The sequence below is a fragment of the Nesoenas mayeri genome, assembly GCF_963082525.1.
Source record: "Nesoenas mayeri genome assembly, chromosome: 3".
In the NCBI taxonomy this organism is placed as follows: Eukaryota; Metazoa; Chordata; class Aves; order Columbiformes; family Columbidae; genus Nesoenas; species Nesoenas mayeri.
In genome coordinates this window covers 5,953,535-5,978,015 of record NC_137544.1, presented here as the reverse complement: position 1 = coordinate 5,978,015, position 24,481 = coordinate 5,953,535, and the positions used below count along the sequence as shown (strand labels likewise).

General features: G+C 36.9%; 1 protein-coding gene across 2 annotated transcripts in view; it reads left to right on the top strand.

Moving 5' to 3' along the window:
* SUPT3H (SPT3 homolog, SAGA and STAGA complex component) overlaps positions 1–24,481 on the top strand; it is a gene marked incomplete at its 5' end in the record, with an annotated part of 272,713 nt that overhangs the window by 196,138 nt on the left and 52,094 nt on the right. For both annotated transcript variants that reach the window (XM_080341030.1, XM_080341029.1), the window contains 3 exons: positions 17,561–17,636; positions 20,346–20,458; positions 21,077–21,184. In XM_080341030.1, the coding sequence (XP_080197156.1) occupies positions 17,561–17,636; positions 20,346–20,458; positions 21,077–21,184 (297 nt within the window). The remainder of the gene's footprint in view (positions 1–17,560; positions 17,637–20,345; positions 20,459–21,076; positions 21,185–24,481) is intronic.

Here is a 24,481-nt window from a genome sequence, read left to right as displayed (position 1 = left end):
TCAGAAGTGATTAGCTGCTGAATCTTACAAACTAAATAAAAGCCACAATTCATAGCATGGAAAATAAATACTGAATTGTGATACCAGAGCAGAGAAATGTCTGGAAATCAAGCCTGCCATTCAGAAGGACCTTGTAGACAGACTGGAGAAATGGGCTGATGGGAACCTCATGAAGTTCAACAAAGGCAAATGTGGGATGCACTAACCCCATGCAGCAGTACAGCTTGTGGGCCAGCCGCAGACTGTGCTGTGTTAGCAAGAGGTTAGCCAGCAGGTCAAGGGAAACAATGCTTCCCCATTATTTGGCACTTGTGGCAGACAATATCTGGAATTTGTGTCCAATCTTGTACTCCCAAGTACAAGAAGGACTTTGGCATACTTAAGCGAGTCTTGCAGAGGGTCATAGACTCATAGAATCACAGAATAGTTTGCGTTGGAAGGGATCTCCAAAGCTCCCCTAGTGCCACCCCTGCCATGAGCAGGGACATCTTCACTAGCTCAGGTTGCTCAGAGCCCCGTCCAGCCTGGCCTGGGATGTCTCCAGGGATGGTTCATCCACCACCTCTCTGGCCAACCTGGGACAGTGTTTTACCACCCTCAGTGTAAAAAATTTCTTCCTTCCTGAATCTTCCCTCTTTTAGTTTAAACCATCACCCTTTGTCCTACCACAACAGGCCCTGCTGAAAAGTCTATCCCCATCTTTCCTACAGGCCCCTTTTAAGTATAGAAAGGCTGCAATAAGGTCTCCCTGGAGTCTTCTCTTCTCCAGGCTGAACAACTGCAGCTTTCTCAGCCTGTCCTCATAGGAGAGGTGTTCCAGCCCTCTGGTCACCAAAGAAGTTCAGGGGACTGGACTCTGCTTCAATGTGCATGGGGATAGGATGTGAGGTAAAGGACAGTGTTTGGACTGAGACATAATATGGGGAAAAAAATTCTAGTCAAAGATTGAAACTGGTTGGCCAGAGAGGTTGAAGATGTCTCTAACTTTGGAGATAATCCCAACCTGTCTGTTCAGTTTCTCAAGCCACCTGATCTCACTGGCCTTTTGAGCAGAGAGTTGAACTAGAGATCTCTGGAAAGGTCCCAAACTTTTTTTGGTGTATATTATTCTATCATTCTATGACGCTGTCCTGAAGTTACTCATTTTTCATGCTAAAATGGCAGGTAGAATAGAAATAGACGACCTTTTGTAAATCACATAAGTGATAAACCATCTCAGATTTCCAAAAACTGTTTAAAAATCTAGGTAGCGTATAATTGGACTTTCCAGCTTGTGCACTTTCCATAATCTGTAGCTGCTGGTATTTCCTGGAATAGACATTTTATGTATACAAGGAACAGGGTTTTCTGTCTTTGATTTTGTCTCAGTCGTTGTGGTTTATTTTATCTATAATGTTGCTTGCTGTATTCTTCCGTCAGAATATGATCTGGCTGCTGTGCAAAATTGCACTCAGTGGTAGCTTCACACATGTGTCGCGGCTATGGAATCAGAACCAGTAAGATTTAAGCATCTTAAATGTCTGTTGAAATGATAGAGTAATATAATTAAGCTCTACATGTTGCAAAATGTGAGATGCTTCCACTAAAAAACGGACCCACAGCATTCCTAGCAGAACAGCATGGGTAATAAACTGGCATAATTATTAACTCTACACAAAGTAGCATATCTCCATCTGGGTGAGACATTTGGATGTTCTGCCCATGAGGCTTTAAATGTTCTCTCCTCTCTTTTCTTCCATTTTACTCTACAACTTTTGGTCAAAATTGAGGATATCCAGACAGTTATGCACTTTCATTAAATGAATCAGAAAAGGTGATTTTAATTTTGATACTCAGTTCTAATTTTCAGATAGCTACCTTACAGAAAGTCCTCATTGAGTAAACATGTGGAGTTTAATCTTACAGATATTCTTGAGACCAGCATTTATCTTTTTAATAATCTGTGGTTCACATTTAGCTAACTTCAATGTGGCAAAAATTAGGCATTGCTGCTGCTGCTTTGGCTTGACAAAGCCCATCCACAACTAGACCTGTATTTCCAGGGAAAGACCATAATACTGTCACTAGAAAAAATACTGATTTTACATAGAGAATACTTTTCAGAAATAGATATTTAACAAGCAGTGGGGGGACAGGCTTATTCTCATTTGAATATGTGAATTTATGACAACTTAAATCTTTTCACTTTTGTACACAGGTAGTGGCAGGCTTTTAGAGTTTCTTTTTCACATTGGTATCTGTATTAGACACAGTATACTTTTGGTGTTCTGAAAGAGATTTATTTAAAAGCAATGGCAAGAAAGCAATGTAAAATGGCAATATAAAAATATATATGTATATATATTAAGATTCATATATTTCATTCTCAAATAAATCTGAAACATTTTTTCCAGACTCTTCTTTTGAGTGGCACATGTGAGGGGCAAAGATATGGACCCCTTGGTAGCAGCGTTCAGTGCTGTTGCAACTTTGCCTCTGCAGCTTCGGAAGCAGTCATTAAATTTGGGTTTCCATTTGATCAAACGAAAGAAGGACGGGTAGTCTCTGTCAGAGGGCTGGATTTTATTTCCCAAGGCTAACAGCCATTTCCAGGACTTTGTCAGACCTACTAAGAATTTTTTCTACCGTTGTCAGATGGTATTATTTAAAATCAGTTCATCCACTTGTGTGGGATTCATATCCTATATCATACAGGGCCTCTGACAAGAAGATGCTTTTACTAGGAGTGTTATTCAAAGCACTGTTGATTTTCTCAGGCTGCAGACATCTGCAGAAAAAGCTTGTAGAACATAGAGCATCTGGTATCGTGTCCTAGCTCCTTACACAGGCCATATCAAACAGCTTAGAAACGGAACACATACTTTACATCCGCTTGGAAATAATTTTTTAAATGTTTATTGTAGATGTATTAGCTGTCAGCCCATATCATCAGCTAATTATTTTGTATCTGAAAATTGTAATGGCATCCTCAGATGTACTAAACTCAGGCAGATTTCCAGCTACTAATCACACCCTGCTTAAAATGGTTGTTAACTCTTGATGATCTGGAGATCTGATTTCTATTTCCAGTATTTAGAGGAATTTGTCAGTGAGGTGACTGCTGTGCCTCCTAACCTTGTTACCCTATATTATATTTTAAAGAAAGAGACAAAAATGCTGAAGAGACGTTGGCATCATTGAGAAATGCTAGATCAGGCTCTAAAAATGTCAGAAAAACCCTGAAGAAGCGAGTCAACCAGCAATGAAGCACAAATTTTCTCCAACAGCGTAGATGATGGAATGAGAACCTACAGCAACTTCTGACAGCGCAGTCAAGTAATTGATGCCAAACTGTGGTTGTTATTGTTGCTACGCTTTAAGCACCTTTAATACTAAATAGACTTGAACCATAAAAGCTGTGCTTCGAAATCTGGTTATTAAAGGTATTGTTCTTTGCATCCCAGTAAGGTTAAATTGTCACAATATTTTGAACTACTATGAGTTGGGCTATTTTTAAATATTTTTTTTTCGTAGATCTTTAATTTATCTTGCTATTCCTCCACATCTGAAAAAACTCCTAAACCTTCTATTTCATTCAATTGAACCTCCAAGAAAATCTAAATTGAATGCGAGAAATCCTTAGAACTGTTAAGAGGTTTTGATGTTTCCAAAATGAAATAATGAAGCTGTCAGTGCCCAGCAACAAGAATATCAACCTGAACTGTATTTTATATTCAATAACTTTATAACTGATTTTGAACCAGAATTAGAGCCATGGCTTCCTGTTGACAGGATTATCCTGGTAGTAGGATTCTGAGATCTCTCTTGCTAAGCTCTTGAATTCAAAGCTTTCTACATTTTAAAATCATTTGACCAACAGTGGAACAAAAGTATTATAAAAAAAAAAAAGAGAATTCTTTCTATATTTAAAATTGTTATCTGTTCTCCTTGTTGAGTTAGACAGTGCTATCATCTTTGGAAGGTGTTGTTTTATTGCAAGAAATTTAAGAATGCTCAGGCAATAGTCTCTTGTTAAATTTATTTCTATAACAGGCTGGATTAATTAATGCTATGTTCAAAAGCTATAATTAATGCAGCAAACAACTTGTGTATCAGGCACTTCAAATTAAGAACATTGAAAGTCAAATTCCCCAAAGTAGCCCTTTTTGTTTATGTCTTACAGTGTGAACACTGTTTATATCGCTTTTAATTGCTGATTTGAAATAAGCAGTGGCTTTGATGTTACGATGGGACTCAGAGGAGCTGTGCTGATTTAGAAGAACTGAAAATCTGAGCAGTTAAATAGTTCATAATTAAATTTACAAATCAGGTTACATTTAAATGAATTATTTTCAAATTATTTTAATATGACACATTTCTACAGAGTACAATTACAATGGAGACTGGTGTTGTTGCTTTGAATTGTTATATTATTATATTAGGGCAATTTAGAAATCTTTCAAAATATTTTCTAATTATGCCTGTCTCTCCAAATGAGATAAAATTAAGCAAAAAAGTTTCTCATAAAATAAATGCTTTAAAATACTTGTAGTAGCTCAGAATATTGTACCTCTAACTTCGTAGTAATTTTTTATTTTGATACATTGGTAAATTTGATTTTTGTGGAAATGTGCAGCCAATATGAATTTACATTTATACCCAAAAAAGGAAAGTCCAATATGTGCATATTTAGTATCCGGTTCAATTTATGAATTAGTGCTACATTATTAAGTAAAGCTGAGAATTTCAGAGGTCATTGCCACAAAGCATTCCGACAGTTCCTGAGCAATATAAAGATCTGTTATCACTGAATATGTCTTGCTGCAAATGAAAGGAGTTTTAAAATAATTGCATATGTGTCATATTGAACAGTAGAATAGTGCTGTAGGATTTAGCTGAGATAGTGTTAACATTAGCTCATTATATCAATATTTGTAAGATTCAGGTTCTTGAGGATTGTTTTTTTAGAAAGCTGTGTATATTCATTATCAGTTTAAACCATCAGTACAAGAACTGCCTTTGTCTTGGAAATATAAATAAAGACTTGCCAGTAGAAAGAAGATGAAGACTCTTTACCCCTTTACAAGTGAAGGGAATGTGTAACAAAGGCATTAGAAGTCTGAAATTTCAGAACATATTACTTTCATGGCATGTCCTATACTAAAAAACTTACAAATATTTCACAAAAACTATTTCTTCTAATGTGTTGTTTTAAATTCTGTATTACTTAAGCAAATATTTAAATATTATATTAGTTTTTCTGCATACTTGACGTGAATATAATTCTACCTTCCTGCCAAGTATGTCAAAACCCAAATTCACTTTCATTTGCCAGGGTAAATGTTTACTTTGTTTTCCCACATAATGTGGTCTTTAAAGTGTCACCAGGCTACCAAATCTGATTGCTTTTTAATAGAGACACGGTGGGGGTTTTTTTTGCTTTCATTAGGAAACAGGATAAACTATCAGGAAAGTTCATTATGGTAATGAACCCATATACAGTAGATGCTCTTTGCTCTCCTTCCTCTCAAGATTATAATAAAAAAATAATTCCATTAAAACTATTGTAATGGTACTTCATTTTATATAAATGTCTGAAGGATCTATAGTATTATAGTAATGGCTGTTGGGGGGACAACCAGTATTGCAGAGCAAGAGATTAGGATACATAGGACCTGTTTCTCCTGTTGAAGGTGAGCCGTGATGACTCGATGAGGTTCCCCAGAACCACTTTGTTGTTTGTTTTGCTGTGAAATGACCAAGATCATTTAAGATATAATTCATTGGAAAGCTTATGTTGAGAAACAGTGGTTTCACTAGTACAGAGCATCTACACTTCAGATACTCAAAGCTGCCAGCATTTCCTTGTGTAGTTTTTCACAAGTCACTAAGTTTCACTTTGACTTTTAGTCTTGAAAGTCTCAAAGTATTAATCCACTCTCAACCGAACCAAAGAGGACTTGCAAATTTTGTTCACAAATTAAAATTTTGAATTTTATGCTTTTAAATTACATACCTACAAAATTTCATCTCAAAGTTTAAGTTCTATGTCGTAACACAGAGGGAAGTGTAACCGGCTTAAGCATTCTTGTGAAAGTTTTATGCAATTCAAAAATATATTTGTTGAGTTTTCCCTTTTTCTTCTGGAGAAGGGAATGAGGATGTTTAATCAGAGAACTCCTGTGGTGGCTCTGGATGGTGTTGTTTGTTTTGAATTAATGACAGTGTATATTACTTTGGTTTTATGTAAATGCTTAATAATTTTGTGGTGTATTTATCAATAGGCACAGTGTAAGGGACTAACTAAATCCATTGGTCTAAATCAACCAAATTAGCTGGTGGTTCAAATTAACTTAATTCCAAATGCCAAGTCCTTTTGTTCAGTTCTGGAATCTTCATGTTTTCCTTTTCCTCTCTAACATTAGAAAAATAAAAGAGAAAGTAGAGAAAAAAGAAAAGCGTTTGCTGATTAAAGAAACTGCTTTTGGGAAAATAATATTTTAATGGTTCTGTTATATTTCTCATGTATATAGTGGAGATAATGCTCACAAGGCTACTATGAATATAAATTTGCCTATATTTAAAGAAATTAAGAAGCATTCATGAATTGCAGCATAGAAAATTTTGCCTAGTTAAATAAATGGCAAGTGTCACATAATCATTAACATTTAACTAATGAAATATTTACATTGGGCCAAATTCTGTTCTCAGCGTCATGAATGAAATCCCAATGAAAAGAAACATCCTAATGCTTTTGTTCAAAGCCTTTCAAGTCAGACAGTGATTTTTAGTGTCTCCTTATTCTTAATACCTGGACACATTGTGCAGTTTTGATTTGGTGTTTTTCTCCCTCCGACGGTGCCATTTGGGCAGACACAGCTGGCGGGTGTCCTGGCATCACCACGCACAAACTTTGCACTGGTTTAGTATGGGTGCAAATGACCCCACGAGCTTTGCAACAGTTGTGAAAGAAGCCTTAAAATGTGATTAATTCAGCCGTCATTTATACTTGGTCATGCTCAGATGGCAAATTAGTATTAGAGTCCTGGTAGGAGTTTTGAATATTGAAGCCCTGTTAGTTTTCTGGTTCCAGAGGCGGGAGGCAGCCAAATTCAGCCTGAGAGGCTGAGAGACACATCTCAGTTATCAATTATTTTAATCTTAAAGAGAAATATACTCTGCCTTTATAAAAACACATGCAGATTATAAGTAATGCACACTGGTCACTGTTTTTTTGAGGAAAACATTTCCTTTTTAACTCAATGTGTGACTCACTTATCCCCTGAATTTCATAACATGATTTTTATCTGGAGTTCCACGTCTTGCAATTATCAAATTAGAAAGGCTTTTCCAAAAGAATAAAAATCTAATCACAGGATTAGACTCTATGGCGTAAATGCCACGAGTTGAATGTGCAATGTCTATGTGCACACTGCTTGTGTTAAGGAAGGGAGAATACGTCTGTTAAACCACTCTGTTGGTCTCTGATTTTAGTGGACAGAAAAAGTTTTCTAACAGAAGAAGTTAATTCACTCTCCAGTCACATGCCAAGGAGCGCATGTCTACGTGCATCTAGTACCATGTATTTTAATTTTAATTAAATTAAACTAATTAATTTTAATGCTTTCTTTATAAACATACATGAATACACATCTTGCACAGATTCATCATAAAATTTGCCAGATTTGGATTTGTCATGGAAAACAGCTGAGCTAAATTGTTTTGCTCATTTTTGTATTAATTAAATCATATGAATTAATTAATTAGTGCCCTTCCTTGCGAAAACCAGATCAGTGTCTGGCGCTAGGTGCATCCCCTAGTTTATAATCTCCCAGTTTGCAATAGCAGCGTGTCCGTATGGATAAAGGGTGAAGTTCTCAGCTGGCAACCAGGCACGTGTTTCTGTCAGTCACCTCCATTCCTGTGTCTGCAGGGAGAAACACACATCCAGAGGTGACACATTCTCTTACTACACCTGCCGTAGGTGTGATCAGCCTATAGAAGTGCTTCTCTTTTCCAAATAATTATAGACGTGATTGTTTTTTCTGCTTTCCTTTGACAAGAGGCTCATAACCATCTATACAAGATACAACCTAAAGTTAGGAAAGATCTTCATAGGGTGAGATTTCACCTAGAAGTTGTAAGATTTCATTCAGACTTTTTAAGTGGATTGCTGTAATGCACACCTAATTACATGTGCATATAGCAAAAATTTTGTTTCGAATTCCTTATTTGTGCGTAAATGTTCTGCCATTATTTTGGAAGTTGGGCTTTTCTTTTAAGATAATTTTTCAAGAAACAACATAACTGAAAAAAAATATATAAACCTTTTAATTCAACTCTGATTGCATGGGTGTGCTTATTGCATTATGGTACTTGTGGATCTCCTGTGCAGAATGATAATTTCTTGTGGTGATGGGGATATCGCAAAGAATGGCAGATACTGTGAAATTTGCTGTTCTATTGGCAATGAATAGCAGACTAGTCTGTTTTATTAAGGGTAAGGGAAAAAGACAGAATTATAATATTTACAAATAAGATAAATGAATATGTCTTGTTCATATGGCATGCAACTTAGTCCTTACTCATTAAATTGTTCAAGATCCTCATAGTGAAAATTTCTATTAATCTTCTCATACTTCTTCTTTTACTTTGGAGCTCTGGAGTGTTACTCAGGAGGACGTGTCTGTCAGCAGGCCTGATTCACAAAGAATTACAAAAATATGCTTTGCAGGATAACAAATTTTATCATAAGTATTGCATATTAGTATGAACCTTGGGTTCACTTTGCTTTCCTTTCTTTTCAACATAAAGAGTGGAAGAGAGATGCTCTTGAGGACTTTCTTAATTTCTCATTTAATGTAGTAGAATTCTCAAATGTGTTTTCAGAGGTATATATCAATGCTGGCTATTAACAGGACAGACTTTTGTGATGCATGTTTTTTAAATTGGGTTTATTGTCTTACTTGCATTTAGAATATGTCTGGGCATTGAGTTTTACTGGAGCTAACTATATCTAGGAATGATCTCCTGGTGAACTCTGAGTTGAAATAGCCCCCTTCACCTTATGCCATTCCATTTGGACCAGTAGAAACAGGACTGGATCCTCCAACCCTCTTCTACACCCAGAGTGATGACAAAGCACATGCGGCATGTTGTAGCTTTATCACTCCAACCCAGCCTTCATCCAAGATCATAACGTGATTGTAGCATGGAGGGTGTTGGTTTCTTCTCCCAAGCAGCAAGTGATAGGATGAGACAAAATGGCCTCAAGTTGCACCAGGGGAGGTTTAGGTTGGATATTAGGAAAAAATTCTTCCAGGAAAGGGTTGTCAGGCATTGCAACAGGCTGCCCAGGGAAATGCTGGAGTCACCATCCCTGGAGGGGTTTACAAGATGCATAGATGAGGTTCTTAGGGACATGGTTTAGTGCCAGAGTTGGGTTATGGTTGGACTCCATGATCTTGAGGGTCTCTTCCAACCAAGATGATTCTGTGATTCTATAAACAGCCTTTGAGCAAAAACCCATGAGTTTCTGGCCACAAGACCAAAGAGCATATCAGCTTAGCATGGGGGGGAATTTCTTGCAGGGGAAAGAGAGCAGTTTCAGGGAGACAGATCATTTATAAGACAACTCTTTTGTTATTCAGTGCTGAACTACCTATCCTGGATGCAAGTGGCTGTGCCTAAATTGGGTTCAAAACCAAGCTACCTGCAAATAACAATGACGGAAAATATTATGAGGGTCAGAGGTACTTGAGGATTTTCTGAAATGATACATTACATAATAACTACAATAAATTTGCATGGAATCCAATATAAATATTAAGTTTATACACATTTCTAAGCTATATGTCCTTTTATTTATCAATCTATCCATATCTCTGAAAGCTAAAGAAATATCTTATAAAGCTATTTTTAAAATTTCTCATACGTTACAGTATTTTCCTTTTGCTCACAAATGAGCCTCTGTAATTATTTTATAGTTAAATAGGGCATGATGGTTTATTTTGACTGCAAACAAATGGAAAACTAAATGCAAAAGGGACTGTTCTGATATCTCCCAGACAATGAGTGATGCTTATTTTGATGACCAAAAACTAGTAAAGCTGTTTCTATTAACTTCATGTATGAATTGACACAGAGTCAGGATAAGCGTTCAGAAGAATGCTGTCCAGAAGACATGAAGGTGTCATAATATTAACCTGGTATGTAAAGTTTTTGATGTACAGCCAGGTGAAAACCACAGAATGGTGTTTCAGTGTCCTCAACCAGAAAAATGAGGGAAGGTCAGTCATCTTTATATATTAATAAATCCCATGTAACTTTTAAAGTTTGGTAGCATAGTTTATCCAGAATTATTTTATGTTTTTTGGAAAGCAGTGGTAGAAAATAGCCATAAATTTAACACATAGTTTTACAAAACTCATTATGATACTTATTATAGCCGAAAAAAAATATTTTCCTGTAGGAATCAAAGGTATTCCTTGAAATGGAAATGTTTCATTTGCTGGTTCCAGCTCCACATTGCAGGCTAGTAGTAATAAATTTAGACAAGGAATTTGGATGTGATGTGGAACTTGTTCAAATAAATACAGTATGTGCAGATTTTGTGTATGTTCAAGAGCAAAGCATTATAGGGGCAGTAAGTCCCTATCAGGAGGTCAATTTTATTTATTCCTTATGCAATGAGATCATGACTGCTGGGAATTAATCCATTCATTTTGGTTTTGTCTGTGCAATTTCATTTGCTTTCTTTCTTCATAATTCTCTTGAAATTTTTACATAATCTTACATAATCTTGCCAGCTCCCTTTCCTCTACTTATCTGCACATACTTTGTTAGATTACGTTTTACATGCTTTGAAGAAGATGAATGGAGTTAACACACACCTGGGGTACAAAGCTGCCTTTGTATATAGTTGTGTTTCTTCGAGATCAGAGCAGGACCCAGATTTACTGAGTGATTCTCTAGTCTTGGTTTTTGCTTTGCCCTACAATGGAAGTTGTCCTATTGGTGATGGTGTTCTTCACCCATCACTCATCAGAGCAGGATTCATCTTCTTCTTCTGAAGATGTCTGTAGCATGGACCTACACCACCGTCAATAGAGCTCAATTGGTGATGTCCACAGTTGAAGAACTTTGAACAAATTAATAAACGTGATTCATCCGACTTATTTTAAAGATCTAGTTTAGGATGAAGGTGCTCTCTAAAAGTGTCCTTCATCTTTTTTACTATAGAGGGACTTGAGACAACTAATTAGGATACTGCACATGTTTTAACTTGTTAAAGTGAAACCCATCTTTTGTTCCTGGACAGAAAATTGCAAATTTTCTATAATGAAAAATTATAATTAAAAAAAAAAAAATTTAATTTATATTTCTCATCATCCAGAGCTTCCTTTCATGTCATTTGCAGTTGTAGATCCTTAACATCTCCGTGACAGTTAAGATTTTTAAGGTCTTAAACTTTGTTTAATGGGGTGGAGTGGGGTTAAATGTTGTCGAGAGAAAAGCAAAACATTTTTTTTTACTATTTATGACTGTGCAAATACAATGAAATTGGGATCATCTTGCTCTGCCAGAAAAAGACCTTGTGTTTTCTTCAAATAACAAAGCTTTGGGGAACTTTGTACTCAACATATGAGCACTGAAAACCAGTATTACATCAAAGGCCTCAAGTTTGCTATACAGACTTGTTCAGATTAATGGTTACTGCAGCGTGTATGGTATGTTCTATAAGAGGTGGGTAAAAATGATAAAAATTCCCTGTATGTCTGTACTTTATAGCCAAATTAAGTATTACATTACATAAGCTATTGATCTTTCCTCAAGTGGCATTTTTATTTTCTATATAAAACTTTGACTAAGCTTAATCCTTGAAAATGCTTACTCTTAAAACCCTTTCCTTTTTTTTTTGTTTACCAATTCAATTGATTCTCAGAAGAGTAAGTACATTTTTTCCTTTATGTAACAAAAATCTTCAGGTAGTGATAATGCTCAGATATAACTTCAAGATACAGAAGGCTAAAAAAGTGTTTTCAGCATGTTTTGTAAGCTCTTCAATATTGAGCTACCTTGTGCTTTATTCCTCAAATGCTTTTGGGATTTTTTAATCTGGGTAATTTTTGACCTACAACCCAAGAGCTATCAGGTACAGCATAAAGCATCCTGTTATTCTCTAGTCTAAATTAAAAAAAAACACAAAAGTTATTTAGCATACTCTTTTAGTAATATCAGCCATTGTTTTTTCTCTAGGGCAGTCACTTAGCTCCTATGAAGCCATGATAGGTACACAATAAAGAGGTCCTTAGCAAAGGAAATCAGGAAATCATACCACAATATGAATATGAAAGCTGTTTGGGAAGCCAATATCTTCATCGTTAATATTATTCCCAAACACAAGGTGTCCAGCCATGCTGCATATGTTTTTCAAGTGTTCCAGCTTAGGAGCTACTCGGCACATTTCTTTCAAACACAAAATAGTTGCTAACCAAGTTAACATTTGGCCTCTTGCCTTCCCCCCACACAAAGAGCTTTATATGTCAAGTGTGAAAGCTTCAAAATGGAATCCAAATAAGATTATTTTTCAACCTGGATGGGAGGTGACAACATGCAACTCTTTACCTTTCTTTCTTTTCCCTTTTTTGTCTTCCTTTTCGGTTCTTCATGCTGAAAGAAAGATATAATGCAACACATTTTTGGAAGACTAAGCATATATATACCATGCCAGGTCCTATCTGCTGCATCCTTCAGTGTGTTCCAAGGAAAGCATGCAAAGTATTTTAACTGTGCTGTACGCCACATAACTCAGCTTCTTAACTGCTTACAGTGACTAGTTCTACTACAGAGGGAGTAAAATAATATATATTTTTAAATTATTTTGATAAACCAGTGGGGCAGTGTCATTGATGCCATTTATTGTATCTGCTTTCAAGCTGAGGTTGCTTCAAGGTGGCGTGTTGTTAGGGGTTGCAGTGTTTCTTCCTGTAGGAAAGGTTACCAGCAAACTTGCTCTTATACTGATGAAAGAGAACTTCAGTCCTGGGGTGAATTGCTGCTCCTTCCCAGAACAGAATTTGGAAAATTTCACTTGCATAAAATTGAAGTTGTTCCTTAGTTAAAATATCCTGATTGATCTACTGTTGCCATGAAAACATCATTGAAAAATAAAGACGGTGAAAAAGAGCAAGTAGGTATTGTGTAGACTTAAAAGAAAGCGTTACTTACAGGTTGTAGCATTTTCATAAACATTCTGTGACTTCCCAAACAGTGAATTCTGTTTCCTTTAAACTGTTTTGGCCTGGAGTAACAGTGTGTTTGCAGTAATGTGCTCAGTCTTTTTATCCTATGTTATTGATTCATTTTGAGTTTATAAAATGTAATTTAGAAATGCAGAGATAAGAGAAAAATAATTTTTTTCAAAGCAGGAATGATGTAAAATAAAATAATTACTGTTTATAATATCAAGAAGTGAAGAGGAAAGATGATCTGTTGTCTTCAGCTTCGCTGTTTCCTTACAGATTATATACCTATGCTGCCCATCTGTTTATTTCTCCTGCATTTGCTGGTTATTTATAGACTATTCTAAAACTGGTGAGACTGATGGAATGGCCATCCTTATCCCTTCAACTATGAATTTCCATGCTATGATTTGAGATTTTTTGTTAAAGTGTATTGGGAAGAAAATACAGTCCAGTTATTTATGATAAAAGCTATTTTATTTTGTGATGTTTCAGAGCATCATTTTAGAATCTACCAGAGAGGAGAACTGAAGGGAGAAAGTGATTTTATTTCATAGATATGTAGGTAACTTAACTACATAAAACATTCATACAGAGAAAAAGTGTTAATATTCATTTAGTATATATGAACAAAATTAAGTTCAGTGTTTAGATAACTACTGTAGATAATTTGTAGAGAAAAACACAGTTCCTATTGGAAAAGTTCCTCAGCAACACATTTCTTTTAATCAACCTTTGATGAGTATTTTTTTGTTTCTTATGACAAAATTTGCAGCATTTTGATAGTGGACATACTGTTAGGTGTATTGACAGCACACATTTTCAATTTTATGGTGTATTTGCTGAGAGTAGCCATTGCTAAATCATTTCATTTAACATAACTGGTCCTGGAATTAATCTGTTTTTGCAGTTTCCATATTACATTATGAGATGCCTGTAAAGGTTAAAGTATCCTTGTCAAATTTCTAGAAGTCTTTTTTCTTTGTCATCTCTGGTAGGGCTTTGAATAATACCTCCTCATGTTACCATTTCATGTCATTTTGCTTTCCTGTGCCTTCTTTGTTGTTGCAAAGGGTTTTATATCCCTGGAACTGCTGGAAATGATGGGTAATAGCCAATGGCTTGACATATGATGGTGGAAACAGGTAAAAACTGAGTATCCCAGGAGTTAATACTGGGGTCCATATTGTTCAAGATCTCCATCAACAATGTGGAAAAAAAAAATGCACATTCTGCAAATCTGTTGATGACAGTAATTAAGAGTGGCTGGCACACTGATTGATGGAGCTTCAGTCCAGACAGGTCTTGAAAACCTTGAGAGCTGAACCAACAGAAGCTTCATTGAGTTTCTGCATCTGGGATGGGGTAACCCCATGCATCAATACAGGCTGGATACCAACTGTCTGCAGAGTAGCCCTTCAAAGAGGAACCTAGGGGGTGATAACAAACATCAAGTTGAACATGTGTCAACAGTTTGGTCTCACCATATTAAAGCAAAACTCACAGTATTGCAGAAATGTGGCTGGCAGACTGAAGGAAGTTATGCCCTTCTGCTTGCTCCTGTTGAGCCACATCTGGAACACTTCATCCAGTTTTGAGTCCTTCAGCTCCATGGAAATTCTGAGAAACTGGAAAGGTTTAGCTGAAAGCTACTGAGACCTGAGGGCCCTGAAGCACTTGACCTGTCAGAAGAGGCTGAGAGAGTTGACTTAGTTTTACCTAATCTGAGGAAGAGGAGACTGAAATGTGGTTAGATAGAAGTCTATAACTGCTGAAGGACAGCGATAAAAATGATAGAGCCAAACTTTTCTTACTAGTACTGGGTACAACAAAGAAGGTCAAGAACCACAAATTGTTGCTTGACAGGTTCAAGTAGGACGTTAGACATCTTTTTGACAAGTGCAACACTAGAGCATGTTACCCAGAGGAGACCTAAAATCTCTGGTTTTGGAGGTTTTCAAGACTAGAGAAAACCATATATGACTTTATCTAGTGTTGGCAATAGTACTCTTTTAAGATGGAGGTTGGGCTAGAGACCTCCAGAGAGAGCGTTGTTGGAGGGGGACCTCAAGCAACAGTTCTGCCAACCTACACTTTTCTATGGGTAAAATTTCGAGAAGATTTCGTCACTTTTAGAGAAGCTCAGTCTATTTGATTATCCACATAATGTTAAATTATTTCAATATGACCTGGATGCACCCAGCATGTAACATTATGCTGGCAAAAAAGATACAAATGATTGTAGAATTGAAACTATATTGCATAAAAATATAGCATTTGTAGTTATATGAAAGAGTCATCTCTTAAAATGCGAAAAAATTAACCCCGAAATAGATGCCTTTCTAAAATATGTGGTGAAATTACACATGAAATTCTAAGACTGCCATTTCTAGGATGTATTATGTGAGAAGTGTCTTGTGCTATGCAGAAGTTCAGATTAGATGATCCTGGTGGTACTTTCTGTCTTCAGAAGTATGACCAAACTAATTCAGAGACAAACCAGACCTCGGTTATGATTATACTAGATGAGGATTGAAGTTACAACATGTACTGTGAAATTTTTAAAGGATACAAAATCAATCTAGACTTAATGTCTTGATGGAATAGATTAACTGAATTGTCTTACTTATCTGAAAGGCAGCTCCACAAAATGTAGTCAAGATGACAGAAGCATGCATAGGAGAACTGAAAAATGCCTAAGTAGAACATTTTCTATCCTGGTGACTAAAAGTCAAAATACAATAGAAATTATTGACTGGGTAGAGAAGAGAAGAGAAGAAAGAAGGCATGTCCATATATGTTCTTGGACATTCAGTGGCTCAGTTCACAACTACATTGAACATGGTGACTGTCAACAAGATCTCATAGTTGGTGGATTGGACGGTCATAGAAGAGCGACCTAAAAGGCAGTGAATAGAGAAACTGTGTCTATGAAGTACTGATTTAATGTTTACTTATTTATTATTTGAGAAATTGCGAAGATTAACTGCTGGTTGTATAGCCTGACTCCAAATGCCCTTGTAAAGAGCCTCTTTTGTTTTCCATTAAATCTGATTAAAGAACCTCACAATTTCGATTTCATCAGATGCAAAAGTTCTTGGGGAGTCAGAGCAGAATTTGTGTGCATGTGTGTGTGTTTTCTTTATTTATTTTTCTCTGTAATGCAAAGACACCTGTACTTTACCTTCTTTGTGCATGGTTTCTTGAGCTGTATGGACTTTACTGCAGAAGTAAAGCCTATGTGCCATCAGCCACTCCTGATACCACTTAGTTATGGTTCTGTTATTACCAGGTATAATGATTTATTCATATATTCCTTTCCTTGATGTTTAAGACAATCTACTTGCCTTGTTTGAGAGACCTGAGTAACCAGTCTGCTTCTGAAGAGGATCATCATTCTCTTTTTTTAACTACTGCTTCCTGCCTCTGATACGTGAACAATTTAATCTCTCTAGAGAGACCAGATCCCTATCTTGTGAAAATCAGCCGTGCTCAGTTGGAGTAAGCAGAACTCAAGGATGTGTTCAAGCCTAACCATGAATTTCAGTGCTGCTTCAACTGTGATTCAATTATAGCATATATAGGAGGGGAGGGTTTCATACCTTGATTTTTCTGAGGTACACTTTTTGGTGGACACTGGACTCTGTGTGAAATACATTCTTAAATCAGCCATTTGTTTTCTTGAACGAGCTCTAATTCAGTCTAATTTCCTTTCTTCTCCTGTAGGTGTTCAGAAGTATAAAAAAAATCAAGCGTAAACAGTGAAAAAAAAATGAAACAGATGCATATGTCACTTAGTTATTACTGTGGATTGAATGTGGGAAGGGGCATTTCAATGCTCCGCTCTGTCTGGTGCATCCTCAATGTGATGGAATTTATTCATTTCACTGCTGCTAATGCTCCCATTTTGGACAGCACACAGGTTCAGTTCTGCTCAGTGCAGAACACATTGGCCTCACTTCAGGAGAACATTTTATTTGTCTGGGCATCTGTAAATATGTAGCAGACTGTTCACATCCCTCAGTTTAAATGTGCACCTTGGTCAAGGCACAATTGCTCAGTCCTTTCCCAGCTCAGCCTTCGTCACTGTTGGAGGTGAATGGTACACGAGCAGATTTTTAAAATAAGAATTGACACGTTCCTCTGGGTAATTTAACTCATGAGACTAATAACCAATCCGTGGTTTATATTTCTGCATCTTAACTTGTTCAATGCATGTTTGATTTGGGAGGGTTACTTCAAGGTTAGGCCAGGGGTGCTTTGCTGCTATAATTTCTCTTGTGGAATGCAGTTCTTGTTGGAATAAGGTACATGATGTACTTCTACTCTTTTGTCAGAGAGCAGAAAGACAAACACGAATGATGGACTCAGTCCAGTATGCAGAATTTTGTGAGAGTCGGCAATTGAGTTTTTGTAAGTATTATAATGGCTGCACTGTGTTAAGATGTTCAGTTATTATTTTATGTAATAGAGAACACAGCAGAACCTCACATGTTTTGAAAGTGCTTTTGTTTCATCCACAATAATAAAAGTTTAAATTCTTCGTCTGCATAACTCCTGGGAACAGTTAATTTCGTATAGTTTCAGGCTGTCAGGCAGAGTATTTTATTTGAATATTTACCAAGCTTTCTATATGCTCAAATACTGTGCTGGTGGGAACTACCGCAAAGATAGAATTTGTAACGAGTTAATGGATTAAAACAACCGTACTTGCCTGAAGTCTGTAATGGTGGTGGTATAGTCAGCAGATTAGTAAAGTTCCATGGTTGCAGGTTTTTTGGAATGCATCTAAAATTAGAGAAGAGCAGCGAGTTTTGCTTTTATTTCCCTATCCGCAGAGACACAAAGAACTTACTAAAGAGTCTTTTCTATTTTAAGCTGTAAGCTCCTGCTGTGGAATTTATGCAACATTAGCCAAATTCATCAGTATACACCATTCCAACACTAATAACATGATGACAGAATTAGGGCTTTACTAGCACTGGAAACCAACTTACTAGAAGTACTTGTGGGCCACAGTTATAATGAGCTGTAAATTAATGAACTTGATCATGTAGCAAAACATCATTACAGAAGCGGTTAAGTGATGACTAAGATTTTAGGTCAAATGTCGGAGAAAGTGAGGTGAAGGAGCCAGTAAAAATCATGACAAAACAGCACATGATCTGACAACACAGACTTGAACACAATGGTGTCTTTAAATGAGAGACCTTATCTTGTTCTTCCTTTCAAATTCAAAGAAAGAGTGACTCATTTATCACAAATAAATGACACATGTGAAATATTGTTCTGTATCAGCAAATGTCAGCAAATGTAGGAAAACATGTTTTGTAAGCATTTCTTTTCCTGTTCAATATGTTTTGTAAGCTTAGTTATAATTTGGCATCACACATCTGTGAGCCATTAGATAAATGATACTTCAGATGAGGGTGACTTCAGCAAATGAGAGGTTTGTGATAAAGTCATTTTTAAAACCCAGAAATTATCATCTGGAGACAGAACAAATAGAAATCTTAAATTTTCAAAATAAAATTGAATGTTGCTGACCAGGGGTTTTGTGACATATAAAAAAATCTCAATGGTATTTACACAGTGTTTTTAGATGACCATTTCTATACAGTTCTTTTCACTGGCTTTTAATGTCATTAAAAAATAAGGTAATTACAGCGCTTAGAAAATGGTAGAGAGACCCATGCACAAATTCAATTGCATAATATGAACTCAACTAGATAGCACATAGTAAAGTCCATGCAGAACACTTGTTCAAAGGTAACACTAAGGCTATTTTTGCTTATTTTCTTTTATTTTAGTAAAAATTGAATCTATTGATATGTTTGGAGTAGTAAACCCTTTTTACTGTGATATAAACCCATGAAAACTATGTCAGGAGAATAAACCTGGAAGAGACTTCAAGAAGCCTGTTCTAACAGTATATATTAATAATTACAGATCCATATATTACTGTGCACTTTTAAAGAAAGGCAAAAGAAAAGGTCCATCAAAGGTTCGAATACTACACGCTTACAAATTTAAATTGTAGGGAACATTTTGTGGTCCTGCTGTCGCCTTCACACTTTCTCTCTTGCTTTGTGTTTTTTGAGGTTCTTTTGGGGGGGGGTTTTTTAGCTCTTCAGCAATGCGGTGTAGCCTTCTCATTCCCTCCTAGAAAAATAACCAATTTTTACACCCATTTTCTGTTTAACACCTGACTTCTCTTTAGCTTTTTAGTCCTCTTTGAAGACTCTCTTTGAAAGGACTGTTTCAAATTATTCTCCCACCTTGTATTTACTTCATTTTGGTTGTCCTGTCTTCACAAAGAGCCCCCATTAAGACCTCTATGTTACTAGTTCCTTTCTGTCCAAATCTCAACAGCTTGCTGTGGTCATCTTGTCCACTACTGACCTAAGATAATCCTTCTTTTTTCCTCCTTTTATGCTCTCAGAAAATATCATATGTTTCTTTTTTCCATATTTTTCTCTGTACTTTCCCTAAGTGATCTCATCCCTCAGCAGTGTGAAGTTCTCATGTGAATGTTGATCATTTGCAGATCTAAGCCTATCCTTATTTCTTTATATCCAAAGCACATTTCAAAAACACTCGTCTAAAAATCATTTTGGCCAGATTGTCAGCACCTAGTCCCTGCATGGTTAACAGAAGGACTTCATAGTTCTTCTCTCCTTCTTCGTTTGTCTTTGCCATCATTAACAATATTATATCATTTTATCTGGGCATGGATTTGTGTTGATTTCTTCTAGAGCTTTCTGTCATTCATCAAAGATGTGATACAATCATATTATTTATTTGACAATAATATATTCAAAATTGGATTTGTCCTGTCTTCAGTCCTCTGAGATAGATCCTTCCTTGCTCTGGAATCTCCCATATGATTAACTGAATGTTTTTGTCTTTACTCCGTGCTGCTTATGGGTCTCCAAAATGTTACATACGAAACAAGAGTTTTTTCCCTAATAATTCCATTTTGATAATCACTTCCTTGGCCAATCAAATCACTTTCACACTCCTTGTTTTGCATTTGCCATATTTTCTGTGACTGGAAGAAATGGATTGTTTTGGTCCACCTGTTGTTAACTTATCCTTTTCCCCTGTGGTTTTAACTAACAGCAAAGAAAGCATCCAAGTTCCGCGACTGGTTGGACTGCAGCAACATGGAAATAAAGCCAAATGCAGTTGCAATGGAGATTTTGGCATATTTAGCTTATGAGACTGTGGCACAGGTAAGGAGATAAGCCTGATTGAACACTGGTTAAACAAAATGAGTCAATTACTCTTGGATGTACTTCGGCCTCAGGTGAGGGTGTTGTAAGCCCCTTCAGCAGCTCGTAGGCACTACTTCAGCTAACCAAGCTAACCAGATTCCTGTCTATCTTCCAATATACTGTATGACAGATAATACTATACTGTATTCATCCAGCTGATACACACACAGAAATGTCTTATAATGGTTACAGAGGAGAGTGGAGTCCAGCACGAACTTTATTCAAGTCCAAACTGAAACCACATACTTTGCTACGTGACCTTTGGCAGTGCGTTGAGGCTCATTCGACCCCATTGCACAATTGGATTAAAAAGCAGGATTTCTTGGAAAACAAAATGCTACCTTAGTGCCAAGCTGAGCTCTCTTGAGTAGATAGATTACTCCACATATTTACAGAAGTGGAAAAGGAAGGTTCCTTAGGCTGAAATATCTGAATACTTTTGTTTTCGGCTGAGAAGCACTAAGAATAATCTGCCTCAACCTACAACTCCTCTCTCTCTTCATTTTTACAATGGCATTTGTAGTAAGTAGCCTGTCAGTAAACCTGCCTGTTTATCACCTGTTTTTGCCCCTCCAGTTGGTGGACTTGGCCCTTTTGGTTAAGCAGGACATGGCTCCCAAAGCTGGTGACCCATTCAGTCATGCCATATCTGCCACCTTCATACAGTATCACAACTCTACTGAGGTAAATAAATCTTGCTTTTTCACATGCTGATGTATTTGATGTTTTATTTTTACATGTATTTGGTAGTTTGTTGCTTTCAAAGTAGATGTTCTTGAGTCTGGTATTAATATAGGCTTCTGTTATGGAGTTTATTAACATTGAAGTTACGGATTTAGATGGAAAGACATTAAATTATAGCTCCAAATGTAAAATTCTTAGCAGCATCTTTATATTTACATGGAAATTCTCTTTTCTTGGTTGGAAAGTCCTTTTCTCTTTCTTGAATGGTCTCTGTATTGCAGATTAAAGTTGTCAACAGTGACAAATGCAATAAGTGTTGTGTTGCATGCATTACTGCGATTACAGTATAGTAACCTCTAGAATGAGCAAGTTTAATGCTTTATTACATCTTTTCTAACAGTAAATCCAAGAATACAATGATTTTTTTTACATGATTTGATTATATAATTGCTGTTTGACGTCTTGCTTTTATAGCCACATCTCTTAGGGCAATCCACAAGTGTGAAGACCGGTCTTGACTCTCCTGAAAACACACCACCTCCTACACCCACACCCCCAGCATCATCAGGACAGCAACATCTTGGGAAAACCCCATCAGGAGCCCTGGGGAATGGAGGAATTGGACAGGACTCTACCAAATCCAAACAGAGGAAAAGAAAAAAGGTATTTGGTGCACCATCCTAAAAAACAAATAACAAACCAAACCAAACCAAACAAACAACAACAACAACAAAAACCACACACACACAAAAAAACCCCAAACAAACAAACAAAAAAACCCAAACCAAAACAAAACATCTTCAGGAAGTAACATGTCTCATTTTAAATATTAATTCTAACCTTTATCACATGTCAACTAACAATGTTATTGCAGGGCTGATGTGTGTGGTTTGGTGTCCTTTCTAACAGAACTAGACTAAACTTTCCAGTAATTCCTGCAAGCTCAATTTTCATAAAATCATAGAATCATTTTGGTTGGAAAAGACCTTCAAGGTCATCAAGCCCAGCCATTAACCTCACGCTGTCACTAAATCAGATCCCTAAGAACCTCATCTTTTAAACCCCTCCAGGGATGGTGACTCCACCACTTCCCTGGGCAGCCTGTTCCAATGCCTGACAACGCTTTCCATGAAGAAATTTTTCATCATATCCAATCTAAACCTCCCCTGCCACATCTTGAGGCCATTTCCTGTTGTCCTATCAGTTGTTACTTGGGAGAAGAGACAACACCCTCCATGCTACAACCTCCTTTCAGGTAGTTGTAGACAGTGAGAAGGTCTCCCCTCAGCCTCCTTTTCCCCAGACTGAACAGCCCCAGGACCCCTCAATCGCTCCTCATCACACTTGTGCTCCAGACCCTTCACCAGCTTCGTTGTGCTTCTCTGAACTTGCTCCAGTACCTCAAGTTCTTTCTTGTATTGAAGGGCCCAAAACTGAACACAGGATTTGAGAGGCAGCCTCACCAGCACTGAGCACAGTGGGAAGGTCACTGCCCTGGTCCTTCCAGTCACATTAGTGCTGATACAAGCCAGGATGCTGGTGGCCCTTTTGGCCACCTGGTCACACGCTGGCTCATGTTTAGCTGGCTGCCGACCAGCATCCCCAAATCTCCCTCTGCCAGGCAGCTTTCCAACCACTCTTTCCTGAGCCTGTATTGCTGCCTGGGGTTGTTGTGACCCAAGTGCAGGACTCAGCACTAGGCCTTGTTGAACCTCATACAATTGGCCTTAGCCCAATGATCCAGCCAGTCCAGATCTCCCTGTATGGCCTTCCCACCCTCCAGCAGATCAACACTCCCACTCAACTTGGTGTCATCTGCAAACTTTCTGAGGGTGCACTGAATCCCCTCGTCCAGATCATTGATTTTGTTGAGGTAACAACTGTTGCTTCTAAGTTGAGCTGCTCCTCTACAGCCACAGCAGTAGACACCATCCCAAATAAGCATCCCCTTCTCTGACAGTAGCAGCTAGCATAGGCTTTGAGCGTCAAAGCATAAACAAAATATGCAAAGAGGTGGTTGTGATTTTCCTGCTCCCAGCAGCCTTAGGCAACTGCTGCCTTTGCTCATAACAACTTTGCCTGACCTGCTTTACTTTTATACCAGTTGCTTGCATTCAATCTAAATATTTGTTTACTTTGCATAAAATATGGATGTCTCATATTCAGCGTGTGAAATGTAAATACTACAATTCCTGTCTTCTGTTGCAGATCCTTGGTAATCTATCTGAGAGGGATATATGTACTTTAAAACCACAAGGGGAATAGATTTGATTAAATAAACTGGGTAGGAAGTGCTGTGTTAGTTGTGTAGGGCTATTTTGGAAAAGTGTGACGGCAGTACTCATTTGGCTGCAAAACAATGAAGTGGCTTGTGATTTTCTCATGTGTGTTGTTATTCTCCTAAAACAAATACTCATTTTTCACAAAGTTTAACCACTGATTTTTATGGTGACAGATAGGAAAAGATGTATTTTCTTCTTCTAGTGTCATCAGTTCTGTTGATACTCCTAATGCGTTCAACTTTCTCTCTGCCCTTATATACTTCTATACTCCATTTAGAAAACCTTTAGTGAATTCTAAAAAACACTCTCAAGGCTTTTCCTTTTTCCTCTTCATTTTTATATTCCGTTCGATTATGTTTTGTTTCTGTGGCTGATTTCCATTATAATTCCTAGGAACAAGAATTTATCTGGAGATGTAGTTTTATACAAATTATCTTTCACTTGTGAGTTTATTTTCAATTCTTAGTGTTTCACTTAATACCTTTTGAAATAATAATTATATTCTAAAAAGTGCACTGTTTTAATAAAATGTTCCCCTGACTTATCCAATTTGGGTGGGTATGACCGAGGCATTGAGACAAACAAGTTAACTTGATGCAGAATGTTATTCTTAGTGCACAAAGGCCCAGTCCAGCAGAAAATATTTGAGTTTCATATTCTGTTTATGAATGTCAATCAGCAAGGGAAGAATCTGCCATCATATTATGAATAATTCTGTGTGTACACACACAGGCTCCAGTAGACTCAGCACTCTTGAAAATGAAACATTTTGTAAGTAATATTCCAAGTTTGACAGCATTAGTGCATAGTATAAATGGATAGGGGGACCATATACGTGTGTATCTGAAATTTCAGTGTATAATGTAAGTTTTTGTCATTCTTAGTACGTTCACTAATATCATTTTCATTAATTTATTACCAAGCAGCCATCATTCTGATAAGTTGTCTGAATTCTGGCAATTAACTGTGTATAGATGGAGCCTAACCCAATACTTCAGTTTGACTAGGAAGGAGA